We start from the raw sequence: 15263 nt of genomic DNA on the forward strand, positions 1-15263 counted from the left end.
TGTTCGGGCGTCAGTCTATTCGCGATGAATTGCCAAACCAAACTGAGAATAAATCACTTGATAGCTGTTAAATCTGTCGCCATCTTGAACAGTAATGCCAACATAAAGTTCTATACATCGAAAAAAAAAACCCATTATAACGGTTGAAGAAGGTAATACTGTGATTTTGTATAGCTACTTCAGGTTTTTCGTCCAGAATATAAAAATTAGAGGAAAACCTTACCCTGATGGCGTCGGCAGCTAACGGTCCGCAGCAGTAACCGTCCTCGTGGTATAGTTGTAAATATTGTTCCCTTAACCATAACAGTCGTTTATCACAGAGAGAATTAAGCCTAGATAGTCCACGGATTAACCAGTAGAGACCGCTGTACCATACTCTGCAACAACATTTTCCAGTTTCGAAACAATCTTGGTGAACGCGAGTTTTATTATTTCAGAATGAAAGCTTGCGAACAGCCACGCTACTTTCGTAAAAGGAGACAAATTCTTTTGTTACACAAATGTTAAATTTCAAATTAGCACCCGACCCAACTTCGAAAGGGCAGAAGGCAAAATCATTTCCTTAATTCCCGATATTGTATATTAGGTGTCAATCAAATTACAAGCCAAGCGAAAATTCGAATAAATTTGAAAAATGGAGATGTTATATAAATAAAGTATTTGAAAAAAGAAAAAGAACCTATTTTAACCAAAAAATTGGTAGATAGGGAAAATTGTCCGAATAAAAAATAAACGAAACAAACATTGATTATAACAACTAAAAAAAAACAATTTTCAGTTGTTCCTACATAAGTGTTTAACAATTTTCTTTTGTTTAATGTGACGCCAGTACAAAAAGTCCAACAGTGTCAGGTCAGGTGATCTGGCCGGCCACCTTACCATTAGTTTTCATCCAGTTTTCGTCTAGATATCTAAACAATATCTTGGAATTATGAGCGGGAGCGTCATCTTTTTGAAATTAGACATTGCGTATTCTATCAAGGGGTAAATTTTCAAGGAAAATCATAACACTTTCTTGGAGGATTAATAGATAGATAGATAGATAGATAGATAGATAGATTATTTATTCACAAAACCAGGTGATACAATGGATGTTTCGTCAATAAATACAAATAATAAATTACAAGTTTCATTGTAAAAACAATGTATATCATAATCTTAAGTAATGTATAGAACGAATAAGAGTATAAATTTATATAACAAATATGACAAACAAGTTAATGTAATATAAAATAAAAGAGAGTATACATTAGAAAAATCTCGGTAAACTTTTAACGTTATTTACGATGCTCTCAGGTACGCTTCAAATTCTTTCAGGCTGTAGAAAGCATTGGTCGACAGGAGCCTCTTGATGTGTTTTTTAAATTGATTTATAGGTAAATTTTTTAAGCTTGGAGACAGCAAATTATAATAATATGGTCCCGCGTAACTTAGTGATTTTTTATAAAACATATGGTTGAGTTTTGGCTTCAGCAGATGTTCTCTATTGCGAGTATTGTAATTGTGGATATCAGTATGCTTCCTGTGTGAATATTTATTTTTATGTGTGATCAAGAGTATTTTAAATAAGTATATACAAGGCATTGTTAATATTTTGAGCTGTTGAAATGTCTCTTTGCATGATTGCCTCGGAGGAAGTTTAAAAATCAGCCTAAGTACTCTTTTTTGCTGTATAAACACTCTCTCAGCATCATTCGCTTGTCCCCAGTTGACAATATTGTGTGAAATGGAAGTAAGCTGACGCGTAGTAAAAAGCCATTAGTGCCTTCTCAAGAAATGAATCTCTAATTGTTAATATTGCGAAAAAGGTTTTATTTAGTTTATTGCAGACATTGTCAATGTCCTGGTCCCATCTCAAGGAGCTTTTAAAATAAGAACCAAGAAACTTCGTGGTCTGATTTATTTCCAATGGCGAACCAGCAAAACTGATCGATAAGCCAGCTAAAGGTTTAATGTACTGACCAGTAAACTAAACCACGACTGTCTTTTCCACATTCACGATCAAATGATTTTGCCTACAGAAGTTATTAAACTGTGAGACAACAAGAGATACATAATACAATAATTTCAGATACCTTGTCTTCCCAAAAATAAAATTGGTCTATTACAACGATCGATCGATCATTAAATGTAAATTGTTCCTAGTCCCATGCCTTGAATTATTTCTGTGAAGAAATCCAATATCCATCTGAAGAAATAATTGAACTTTTGACATTAGGAACGACGGTGTGTTTTTCAATGTACCAGTTGCAAAAGTCCATTTTTCTACGCAAATCAGATGTTGTATTTGATATTTGCCATATTGCATTTTCATGACTCTTTGCTCAAATGCTACCTACACAGGTTAAACAATAATGTCGGGTTTTTGATGATGATAAAACCAAGGATAGTACTGCTAGGGTGAAGACGATCTAGGAACCAATCCGTATAATAGCGCTTAGCTAACTTTGATTTGATGTTCTCTTGTAAAATAAGATATAATATTGTTTTAACTATGACAACTATTATAGATGCTAGATCCCAACCAATTGCAATACAAACTAACTGTACAGTATGAACTTGGTTTGGTTTTTAAATTTGAAGCGCAAATATGTCAGACACTTTATTGTAAAAATTTTTCTAAATTGGTCACAGAATAATAAAAATGGAACTTTTAGGGGATTTTCCAGTGCAAGTGTTTACCGAAAACTGCTACAAAGTACAATTTTTAGTGTACGTCCGTTAAAACGTTATCTTCTTTCTTATTTAAATTGACTGAGGAAAAATGACATATTGAAATTTTCTAAACTATTATAGTTACCGAAAATAGATAAAGAACATTTCCTACTCGGATTTACCCGCGGAATGCAAAAATGAAAAACGGAATTCAATTGTTTTATATGCCAGAATGTACTTTATTAATAAAACATCTCTAAACCACAAATTTATTCAATTTGTTTAAGAGATTTATAAATAGTAATTTCATTGACGGCAATAATAAAGTAAAAAAAAAAATCAAACAATGAAAAAAGGGGACTAAATCCAGGGTTACAACAATTCATATTAAGCAGAGAACCAACCAATTTCCATATGAAGTAGGCAGTACCCAATTTAATTTTTGTGTAAAATGTTAAATGCACCAAGTTAAATGTTAAATATTTGTTTTTACTCGCTTCTGTAAAATATCTAATTACACACCGTTATTTTACCGCGCCACTTCATACCATATTGGCACACGGTTTTTGGAGCAATTTTATCTTTTGTCAAATCTGGCGGTCATGTCAGTGAATGCGTCATCGTTTTTTGTCTTGTTTCATATTTAAAATAATAATATCTGTTTCTTTTCTCTATGTTCTTAACTTTTACTTATTGAAAAATTTTGTGTCATGGTCAATTTGTGGTTAATTAATTAAACTAATGATAGGAGCAAAATTATTAATTTTAGTATTTACGAACATATTTTTATAAAAATTAATTTTAACTATTTAATCTAAGAAGCAAGACTTCTTCCAACAAATTTTCTTTTATATTCGTCCTTTGAAAATTTTAGTGCTGAAAATACTCGTTCAACACTCACTTGTGTCATAGGTAAACCAATTCAACGTTATACAATTCATTTCATGACGTTTATTTTGCTGCCCACTATTTTAAGGGGCGCGTATCTCGCTTTTTGCGCGGTTCTTCATAATAATGATCTAACAACCATCGAATATTTGCTGCATTATCAGATTTTGAAGAAATAGTTTCGTAATAAATGCATTACTTAATTATCGAATTTCATTTTATTTTTCTTCATTTCCTTGTTTTTTATTTTCTTCTTCATCTCTAATAATATCGCGTTTCTGCTCTTCTAACAAACTCACCGCTTTGAGTATATTTGCCCCACTGTTTGTTGTTATACTGAGTACTTGCCGCACATCAACTTAATATTCTTTTAATACAGCCGATATTATTTTTGAAATGTACGAGGAAGCTTGTTTTTCCTTCAATTCCCGCATCGCCAACTTCCTTAAAACTAGACAGTTATTATTATCAATAGATTGAACGTTGATTCCTAATATACTGCTATCAATTCTACTTGCGCCTATAATTCGGTCGTTATTTTTTCTTTTAAACATTTAACGACAGATTTTTTTTATATTTTCCGGATTAATTTTTTACAATTTTTCGAAAACCGTAATCATTAAATATGCTGAATAGACGCTCGTTAACTGTTACCAGTTCTGTACACTCTTCCTTTAACAAATCAGGAGGAATGTTAATTGAAATATTGTTTTTTTGTTCTATAACGACATAGTCTAAAGTAGCTTGGTTTTGGTAGGTTTTTTAGTTGCTGCTGATGAATTTGACGAGGCGGTTGTGAAAAATTTCTTTATGACAAGATTGTGCATGTCGCTGTAAGTTTCGTGAATGATTTCATTTTATTGATGTCTTGCACTCTTTGACTTTACATACAAGTTGATTGATTTGTTAGAGCATCGTAAACAAATCATTTTCGAAACTGATTCATGTCTTCCGATTGTAAAGAGGCTTAAAAATATTTTTATAGGTTTAAATTATATTATTATTTTAAAATGTTATCTTTATACATTTATAATAACAACTTAACCAGATTAAGACACACAAACAGAAACACAATACAGAGTGATACCGATAACTGAATGTAACGAACTTGTGTAAGAAAATATTAGATGTTCGCCTGAAAAAAATAATAGAGGAATACCATGATGTGCGAGCGATTGGTTGGGGATCAAGTCCCACCCTGTTCTCCTACTTTAGGGCGGAGCACTAGTGATGTGTTGTAAAGTAGTGTTGTAAGGTCGGTAAAGTAGTGGGAAATATAAGTGGGAGCAAATATAAATGGTAGCAAATTGTCGAAAATTCCGAAACCTTCAAATTTGAAACTTGTTTTAAATGGTTTATTTTACTAGGTTGGCTTTTATTACTTTTTAAAACAGGAATTGAGCTAATTGTGGGTAGTAAATTCATAGGGTAGGTAGGTTAAAATGCACAACAGGAACAGAAACCCTAAAATAGTTTTTCACGACGACTTTATGTATTATTTACTCAAAAGGTGTAACGGAACAATTTAATATTATTATAATTTAATATTATTAGGGCATTTTGCATGTTTAGTGCAAAAACGTCGTATTTTATAACATTATTCAACCCTTTATAGGTTTGTCGGTTAATAAATATATGTATATTCAAGTTATTGCAAAAAGATATCTCAGATGCACAGAAGCAAAATATTTACCATCAGGAAAGGTTGAAAAGAATGGTGTATTTGTCTTAAGGAAGGGAAAACATATTCAAGAACACATGAAGGATCAAATACAAGACAGGAGTTGCAAGCATGTTATTATTATTAGCATTAAAAATGTAAAAAAATTACACTGAAACTATATAAGTATTAATAAATTTTAAGTAAGTTAATGTACTTTTAGAAATATCGAAGGCGTCTTACTTCCTTGAACTCAATGTGTACCTCTATGCAGAGATGGAGGCAATCGAATGTACCTGTAGAACTGAAAAACTTGACTAGAGTTTTGGGAGCAAGCGAGTGACCTAGATATTAGTTTGGCATTGGATACAGTTTGGCAGACAGGGATAAAAAATGATTTTACCTTCATAGGTGATATTAGGCAAATTGTTGAACCTACCCTTCATCAAATATGTGCGTAAATTTTGATTTGCTTCTGGGATTAGTAAGTATTTCAGATTTTTTGGGTGGGTAACCCCTAATTTTGCACCAATAAATATTAAATAACAACATATATTAAAATGGCAGTAGATATATGACCTATTTTGGTAAGTTTTGAAGTCCTAAATAAATATAATTGACGTTTATTAAAAAAATTACTGGTAACTGCGAGTAAGGTTTATGAAGGTTGCATGTGTCATTAAAATACAAAATGTTATTCTTATACGCTTTTACTTGGACAAGACACTGGATTATACGTCAAAAACAAGGTAATGTGGATGAAAAAAAAAATATGGCGGAAATACTGTTTTGGGAATAATTATTAAAATGTTTGTGCTTTAAATTTATGTTTCATTTCAACTATTTGAACAGTTTCACATCAGAAATGCAACAACAAAAGATTTGGTGGGGCCATTAGGAGCGAGACATTTCCGGGCCGCTCGGAGGCCGGAAGCAGCCATTTTTGTATCAAGTACATTTTTCGTGATTCTCATGCGGCTATGAGAAATGTCTCATCTTATGCGTAAAATAGGGTAGGAGTCCATAAATGTGTTACCCCAAGGCTCATTCGCAACTGGCTAGGAGAAATTGCACAGTGAATCCCATCAACTTATAAGCAGTTTTATTCCCACCATCAGGTGTAAACCCTGCCTATATTGCTAAAAAATGATTTTTTTCGTCGACGTTGTTATTCATAAAATTTCGATAGACGTCAACTTTTACCTTAGCCGGTGGATGTAATAAATAGGGGGCGATAATGACGATAAAATATTCAAAAAGATACTCACAGGTTAATAAAAAATATTCTTTTTAATGCCGGTTGCCTTCGATAAAATTAACCTATATTTTTTCGGAAATAATAATTGATCTTATGCATAGGAATTCATGTGTACTGTGCGTATTTAGCACCCGATGTACGTCCTGTATCTTTAAAACAAGCACCCTTTTGCTAATTCGTATTCGGATTATACCTATGTTTCAAATTACAAAGTATACCTATTTCGATGTAAAAATCACGTCATTCAAACGAAACGGCTATTTGTCCCTTCCTATTTGATATTCGGCTGTCTGCTTCATCGAGATATGTCTACTAGAAGTAGGTTACAAAAATATTGTGGCATTAAACCGGTTAAAACTGGTATACCGAAATTATTTATTTCGTTTTCAATCATGATCGAAAAATAAAAAATTCGTTTCCGTTTCCGTTTTCGTTCTTATAAATTATTCGGTTAATTTCATTCTTTCGTCCTCGTTTTTGTTCCGTTCTTAGTCCCTGGTTTGTAGCAAGCCATAACACCACTTACGAAGTGACGGACGTTAAAACTGTCTCGCAGAAGGGTTTTTTTTAAATTTTTGAAAGCTATTATGAACTTGGACGATTTAACCTTTAAGTATTTGATCCTATTTATTGATCCTTGTCATAAAATTTGCATTCTATCGCTCTCCCACATTAAGAAAGTAGGTATAGAATATAATCCGCTTTTATTCAGCACCAGCTCAAAGACATATTGTTGATTTAAGGTTCGATTAGAGTTTTATCGTCTGCCATGGTTTTGTTTTATAACTTGGAAGATGCTTAAAGCGAAAAACTTCCTAACTCGGTACAAACTTGGCAATATTTGGGACATTAACGAGGTTATTGTTTCACTCCGTGGCAAGACCATAATGGAACCGGATCTTTCAGAGGGATATACAACAACTTTCGGGTTTCAGACGCTCTCAGCATTTTTTTTTGTATGATTTTCGCAATGTTCGTGTTAAAAACTATTCCGTTACCTTTGTAGTGATAGCGAATAAAGTAATAAGTGTGTTGAAAAAGTTTTTCTCTCGTATTTCGTAAAGTCCAGTCAGAGGAATTGGGCAGTGACATCATAGCATGACACGTTTATTAGGTTCATTACTGGATGACATAAATTGACACAGAAATTTGTTGCTGATTTTAAATTTAACGGATAATTACATGGTTTTGAAAATGCACTAAAGATTTGGTGGAAAAGAACAAGCCGCACGCAGCAGGTATGAAAAAAAAAAATTGAAACCTCCTTGAATAACATAATTGTGGCACTGTTTCTTTATGCGTAAAGTCAAAAATCATAAGTTTTTCGAAAAAAATCATTTATTTTAATAACTACGTTTCCTCTCTTGTATTGATATTTCACATGGTTTATTAATCCATGGATTAAAGAGTTTGAAATTTTGTTGGAAAAAATGCAGTATTATAAATCGGAAACATCTAGGTAGTCCCTAAGTGTTTGCCTCTAAATAGGAAATTATTTCAAAATATAATCTAAAAAAATATAATAATAAAGTGGCCATCGCGTTTTGCCTCTTTCGCCTTATCATTGCCAATTTAATGCGATAGGTTAGTGAGATTGTAAACTCTATTATGATGCCAAAATAGTTAAATAATAATAATACTTCTGATCGAGTATTATTAACGCTTTGTTTCAGGTTATATTGTAGGCGCACAGACCGCTGGGCTTGGAAAAGGGAAAAGTTGATCGATGCATCTAATATTCTCCCAGCTGTTATCGATTTGCATGAACCAGACTCGGGGAAGATGTTTTTTCCGATTACGACTAGTTTTTGTTCCCCTTCGTTGCTCTTTGCGTTATGGGTTTTCATTGTTGAAGCATCGGCAGTTTTTCAATGATTGATATTTGTTTTTCCCCATATATTTCGTGCCTTCTATTTTGTTCGTTTATATTAATACGCCATTGAAACGAGTTGCCATAATCTCATTATAACAAAATATACCTGAGTAGTGTTGTCCCATTTATAACACGCTGGCTAAAGTCCACGTTGCAAAAACCCTTATAAAATATAATTCTAATTTAGTTTGTAGGATTAGGATTTTATGAAAATTGAATCATTGTCGTTACTTATTAGTGATAGTCCGCAATGGACTTATTTCAAAAAGGATGATCGGCGAAACGTCAGTAAGTTTGATTTTTATACAACCGAAGCAGAAGGAATCCAGAAGATATGCAAATAGTAAATTAAAAGGTTTGATAAATGTCACTTTAGTTACGAGTTTCTTTTGGCACGAGTGTGTCGTTTTACAAAGATTATATTGCATTGGGTAAATTTCTTTCTCAGTAACGAGATAATGGTCTCATAATCTCCAGCGAACTAGGAGATAATTCTCGCTACTAATAAAAGTGAAAAAAACTAACATTAAATCGAAAAATAAGCTCTCGACTATCTAATTTCTAAAACAGAATATCAGTATAGGGCTCTTGTTTCGGTATCGATAATAACATAAGAATAGAAGACTGGTTTGCACTTTTTCTATAAGTATTGCCGAGTTGCGGGAAGTGTCGAAAAATGCAACGTTTTCAACATCCACCCTGTATTTAAAAATCCACAATAATTATGACACATCCGTTTATGGCACCTCTCGTTTGATGAAAAAACGGGGTGTCAAACCTTAAAAAATGGGACACACTGCACATACATATTATTATTATCGTTATTTAAATAATCGAGTGACCTTCTGATACCACGTTTGAAAAATAAGATAGTAAAGTAATTAGTAACATGGTTGAAAATGTTTTAGTTTTGAAAATTTTGGAAAAAATGCTCAATGTTCGTTAAGTTGCAAATGTCTAGTGTAAAATATGGATTCTTATTTTTAATAACGCTTTTCGAAAAAAAAGATAGGAGTTAAAGTGGCATCTACCTAAATGAAACACCCAGTGCATTTTTTTAAAAACTTGAAATACGCTAATTTTTACCGCTTAACCATATTATTATAGTCGTTACTATTACAAAAAAACTGCGAAAAATAATGCACACCAAAAAACTGCTCAAATTCGAACAGAATTTCCGAATTCTTCATCTTTATCCACATTTTTATAATCAAATTTTGAAAAAACATGCATTTAGTTTAAAATATTTGACTAGTATCTCTAAATTTACGGTTTATAAAAAATCTGAGTGCGCCACTGAATCCTGAATTTGACATTTTATCCCAATTATCGAAAAATATTTGAATAAAATAAAACCAATTACAAGAATAATAATAGTATGTTAAATGGAACAAAATTAACATAGAAAACAAGTAATTTTTTTTAAAAATATTTAAACATTTACGTATTTTTTAAAAAAGTATAGAAAACAAAATCATTAGTGCTATCGCCGTGCAATGTACTTTGATTTTCCATTCCCTCATAGCCGCGGCTATGTATATCTTAAGCTCTTAGTGACGGCAAAGCTTTCTGCGAAGCTTTTTCCGCTTTTTATCCTTGAGTTTATTCCTTCATACGACTTTTGAAGGACTTTTATTAGGGTGTGCGTTATATATATAATCTTCTATTACTTGTTTAAGGCAGGAGATGTCAGTATAAGAGCGATCCGTTTTAAAGCTCCCCTGTTCTTCCTCTTCCATGGGACGGTATTCTTCCTCAATAAGGTACCTGAGTATTCGTCCAAAGCGAATTCAGTATGTATCAATTTCCTTGCATTTTCTGTCCCACATCTTTTTGGTTTATTATATTTGTTTTTCTTTTCCTCTGATTCGATCTCTTCATTCTCCCAAATTTTATTCCTGTTTCCTTCCTATTGCTAGTACTTCTTAAACCGTATCATGTAAGGAATTTATTATGTATATCTCTGGAACGGTCCTTCCCTCGTAACTCTCACGTTGTTGATCTGAAGTTTCGTTGCCTGTTTACCTGTGATGTAATCCAATACTGATTTTACATTTCTAGTGTTTTGCGTCCAGGTATAGCTGTGTATACTTTTATGTTTCAAAAAACCATTTGAGATCTTCAAATCATTATATTGGCAAAGATCGATGAGCCTTTGTCCATTATCGTTAACATCATCTTCCGCAAATGGACCAACCACTATCTCATCCCTCCGATAGGATGATCGCCCTTGTGATGCTTACTTGTGTTTTCAGATGGTGCATTTTGTTAAAAAACTCTTCCTTTAACGCTGCTTTCATCACCTGATGATCGCAGCTTATGATATTCCTCTTCCATTTCTCTTTTATGACACTCCTCTTTTAGCTCATTGTTGCATTCGTACCCCATTGTATAAGTTGTATTGCATATTGTTCGAATACTTCTGAACAAGTTGCTTACTTCTTTGCTTCTGTTACGGGTTCTAGTTTCTTTACGACTATTTTCAAATTTCCTATCAGTGCTTTATCGAAGCCGTCTTTTATTGAATCCGTGAGGGTTTCCGAGGCTTATTCTTGGTTTTTTAGAATTACGTTTGTTTTCTAGAAGATGAGGAGCTAGCCCATAAGTCCGCACCTTCTAGGACCAAGTATTTTTTGTTTGAGGTTACCTTCCTCTAGAATGGTTGTCGATCATGACTAGACAAACCATTGTTCCCCTTTTTGGAGGCTTGGGGCCTCATTAAACAATAAATATATTTTAAAAAACTTTATTCTACTTGATCAGATTTGTAAGTTATTTTTTTTCTATTTCTGCCTATATCTCAAAAAAAATCCAGCTATCTCTAATATTAACTGAGATATCCCGCATAGACAACGAAAGATGGACGCTTTACTGTACTGTTATGTCATGGGTAAAGATAAATTGAAAATTAAAGAATTTCTTCGTTTATTAGTTATGTATTATGTATGTATGTATGTATTAAAATAAAAACAAAAGTACCATTAATTTCATGTTATAAATTATTATCGCATTCGTTTGAAAAACTGTATAACGCAATTCGTTGTTCTGTTTCCATATTACAAAGTGCCAAAAACAATTTGCGCTAAACTTCAAATTTTCATGTACCGTGAAGTATTAATATTGCTGAAAAGTATTTTCAGTTTCTTTGAAAAAAGATCTAAATGTTAAAGAAAACCGCTGAGCTTGATATCTTTTTTCGAAGTGCCGGGAAAATATCAACAAAATACGAAAAATAAGTATCGGTATTGGTATCGGTAATAATGAAATGGAATAGTGGAAAAAATCCCACAGCTACAAATCAGGTGATGCTGATGGCCAGTTGCTTAACCCGTTTGACAACTTGAACAATAATATTTCTAATAAGTTTACCTGCATTCGGCTGGGGGACAGACGACGTAAAGCAGTCTGTTGTCGCTCAGACCTGTACCGTAGAGTATAGTCAGAGCGCATTCGTTCCCCGATTCGTGTGTGAGTCCGTATCTGCGGGCCGCCGCCGCCAGTTCCGCCTCCCTTTCGACGTCCCTGCCGCCCAGATGCACCTCTTTGATACACGTCAAGTCCAGAAAACTGGAAGATTACATCACGATAACTGTTTCAGTGTCGCGGTGTTGCCGGTTGTATCGAAAAGTAGGATTCTTTTAAATGAGACGATCTGGTGGCTTTGTGGCTTTGATAACCGTCTTCAGATTTACCATGGGTCTATTGATTTGGGAGATCAATGTGACACTGTTTAGACACTTTTCTAAGACGAGTAAGACAGCGTGTATGTTAGATCGCAAACCGCTTTAACATATTGGATTTTTAGATTTTCAGTTGACTAATGTCACGTAAGTGTATAAAAGATGTTATCACTAACACTTCGTAAACTTAGGTCTGAATTATTTATTTAACAATAAAATTAATAATTAACACATAAAAAACCGCACAAACGCATTGAAATATCAGAAGTGAACGTAAAGGACGACTTCCCAACAAGTCAGATGTTTTGTGCAAATTACCAACCACATAAAAAGTCAGAAAAGACTTCGTTCATTTAGTTAACGCTTGAACAACCTACAAGTTCGATAAAAATTAACAGAGAAAATCGCGGCAGAAACAATTTACATGCAATGTGATGTAATATCTAATTGCATAATTGGTTTAGTGTTTTCCGTACAACCCTAGCAAGTGTATTTCCGTTAATGTTTCTAAATGTATCCAAAACTCTTTACCGAGTGGTTTTGTTGGTTGGTTGGTTGGTAGCCCAATTTTTTCTGGGACTTCAGAGGACAAAATCCAAGTCGAAATGTCAGGGGATCTAGGAGCCCCAGATATCGGACCGCTAAAGACGTTACTGACTTGAATAGTGTTACGTTTATGTCTTTAATAAGAACAAATGCACTACTTATTAAAATACAACTTTGACAACACTTTGAATTTTTGAAACCAGAGCCCTGATTAGATAGAAAAAAGGTATATATTTCCCAAATCAATTGACCCATCCTAAATCTGAAGTCGGTTATCAAATGAATTAAGTTTCCTCTAAATCTTTGCTGTACCTTGCACATTGCACATTGTATCTCCAGAGGTTTTAAAGATATTAATTGTTCTTATAATTAATTATAGTACAGAAACTTTCAATTCTTATCGCTGGATTAGTTGAGAATATTTCGAAAATTTCCATTGGCATTTTGTCAGCATGTTCCCTGTAGAGCAACAACTTGTGCGATGTAACTAAATAAAAAAAGCTTTTATACAAAAGTGACAAGAAAGCGCAGTTTATTAAAGTTATGATTTTTAAATTAATTATTTAATTTTAGTAGTATAATTAAATCCCCTCCACTCATTTTAAAAAAATAAAAACTTCCTTCCTTCAATTTAAACAAGAAATCACCATTTTTTTAAACACCCTCTATAATATGTATAATCTTAGCAATTTAAAGTCAAACTCATCTGCACCTGACTCCAACTTAAATTCATACCAACAAAATAAATTCCTTATTCTTAAAGCTGTTCCGTTAGCATATACTTTGTATTATTGATGTTATAACATCGTTATAATATATTTTTATATTTAAGATAAGTGGTCCAGCCGGGGTTATATAAGAAACTTTTTTTTTTTTATAAGGGCGATCTACAGCGTTTTCTTAGAGGTCGGAAATGCAGACAATTTAAACATTACAAACATTAAAAAACGTACCTTTCTCATTTAAAATAAGATAGTTCGCACCTCTGAGAAGAAAACTATAAACTTGGTATTATTGTCCACATAGTCCATATAACATTGAAAAATTGAAAATCAAACTATTTGGTCCCTGCGTAATGTAAAAATGTAAAAATACACTATACTATTGGAAAGTTCAGAATGTTTGCTTGAGATTTTCTTACATTACTAAAAAATTTATAAATGATAGAAAATATTGTACAAAACTCTAAAAACCAATCAGTCGTTTCGCCAATCATCCTGTTGTTTTCTTCACAGTTTGACTGAAACTGGGTCGCATTTTACTCTGTACCTGATTTTATATTGTGAAGAAGCCCACAGGATGATTGGCGAAACGTAAGCTAGTTCGACTCAATAGAAACCGACGCCGGAAGAATCCAGAAGTTTTATAAAAAGTATTTGAGTAGCCTGTCGTTTCTTTGAAAAATTAATCAGTCGTCTTATTAGTCTAAAAAGTTTTTGAGGAGCTATATATAAGATAAAAACAGTTGCAGTAGATTTTTCAACGACTTGTTTTTCGTAATTACAATAAAAGGTTAAAAATATTTATTTTGTACGAATGTTTCTTGATTGTATAAATTAATGTCCATGAGCGTCGTCCAAGGTTAATTTTAAAAACTCTTTGGTGATACTTCGCCTATTATCATAAATTTATTGTAGAAATTGCAGAATTTGTTGCCTTTTGGATAACAAAGTATGTAAACCATGTTTTCGTATTTGATCTAAAAATACCGGAAACTTTCGAAATTCATCGAAATCGACCGATGACGATTGACAGCTCATCAAACGGTTTGTATGTTTCAAAATTTCGACAAATTTAGCGCTCACCCGTCGTCCAAGGTAGTACCGGCAGTTTGCTCGCCAGTACTTTGAAGCGCCAGCTTCGTCAGCTGTCCTGCGGCGAGCGTATCTTCCGGGTTAAAGGACAGATTGAAGTCCTGCGAGAACGGGTCGCAATCGTTGGAATTACCGGATTTTAGGGCCGACCAACTAGGTCGTACCCATGTCAGTACTGTGGAGGACCTGTCCAGACGCAAATACAAGAAGGCACCTTTGCTCGCCCCTTGGGTTTGGTTTTCCTGCCCTTCCCAAAGAACCACCGTACTACCGTGATGTAAAATCTGGAAATAGGACCTTGTTATAAGCGAGACCCACGTATTCCGGTCCTTCGTAAATACAACAAATGTCTTTGTTCATTTCTTATATCTCGTAGAAACAAAACCACTTTCCAAACAGAAACACAATTGTCGATGGTTGAGAGAATAATTAAATACCCATGTAGAGCATAAAAAAAGGGATACCACGAGTAGTTGGCGTATTTCCTTTCAGGAATGACGTCACGCTCGCTTCAAATAATGTATTTCTTATATTGAACGTGATATATCCAAATAATGCAAATAAGATCACAAGGCCTTACTAATATAAATTCTTTAATCTTCGCTTTATTTATTGTTTGCAACCTAAAAAATTGACGCCAATTACCCAATTTTATCAAAATTACTTTGTCTCAATTTTAACTTTAACTTCTTCACTATCTTCAGAATCAGAACTAAATTCCAAGATATCTTCATCGTTATTGCTGTCGTCTTCCGATCACATATTGTCTCCCAAGCTTCTTGATTACCTTCATTTATCGCTTTTTCTTACATCGCCAAAACTTCCTCGAGACTAGCAATATATTGGTCCTATTTTTTTACACTCAGACTATACAATTTATTAGTCATAG

At 33.4% G+C, this 15263-nt stretch overlaps 1 protein-coding gene across 5 annotated transcripts in view; it reads right to left on the reverse strand.

Moving 5' to 3' along the window:
• LOC132701747 (1-phosphatidylinositol 4,5-bisphosphate phosphodiesterase epsilon-1-like) overlaps nucleotides 1–15263 on the reverse strand; it is a 313515-nt gene that overhangs the window by 31587 nt on the left and 266665 nt on the right. For all 5 annotated transcript variants that reach the window (XM_060669913.1, XM_060669908.1, XM_060669912.1 and 2 more), the window contains 3 exons: nucleotides 14366–14658; nucleotides 11704–11901; nucleotides 224–377 (listed from right to left, as the gene is read on the reverse strand). In XM_060669913.1, the coding sequence (XP_060525896.1) occupies nucleotides 224–377; nucleotides 11704–11901; nucleotides 14366–14658 (645 nt within the window). The remainder of the gene's footprint in view (nucleotides 1–223; nucleotides 378–11703; nucleotides 11902–14365; nucleotides 14659–15263) is intronic.

The sequence above is a fragment of the Cylas formicarius genome, unplaced genomic scaffold, assembly GCF_029955315.1.
Source record: "Cylas formicarius isolate icCylForm1 unplaced genomic scaffold, icCylForm1.1 PGA_scaffold_5__7_contigs__length_24384050, whole genome shotgun sequence".
Lineage (NCBI taxonomy): Eukaryota > Metazoa > Arthropoda > Insecta > Coleoptera > Brentidae > Cylas > Cylas formicarius.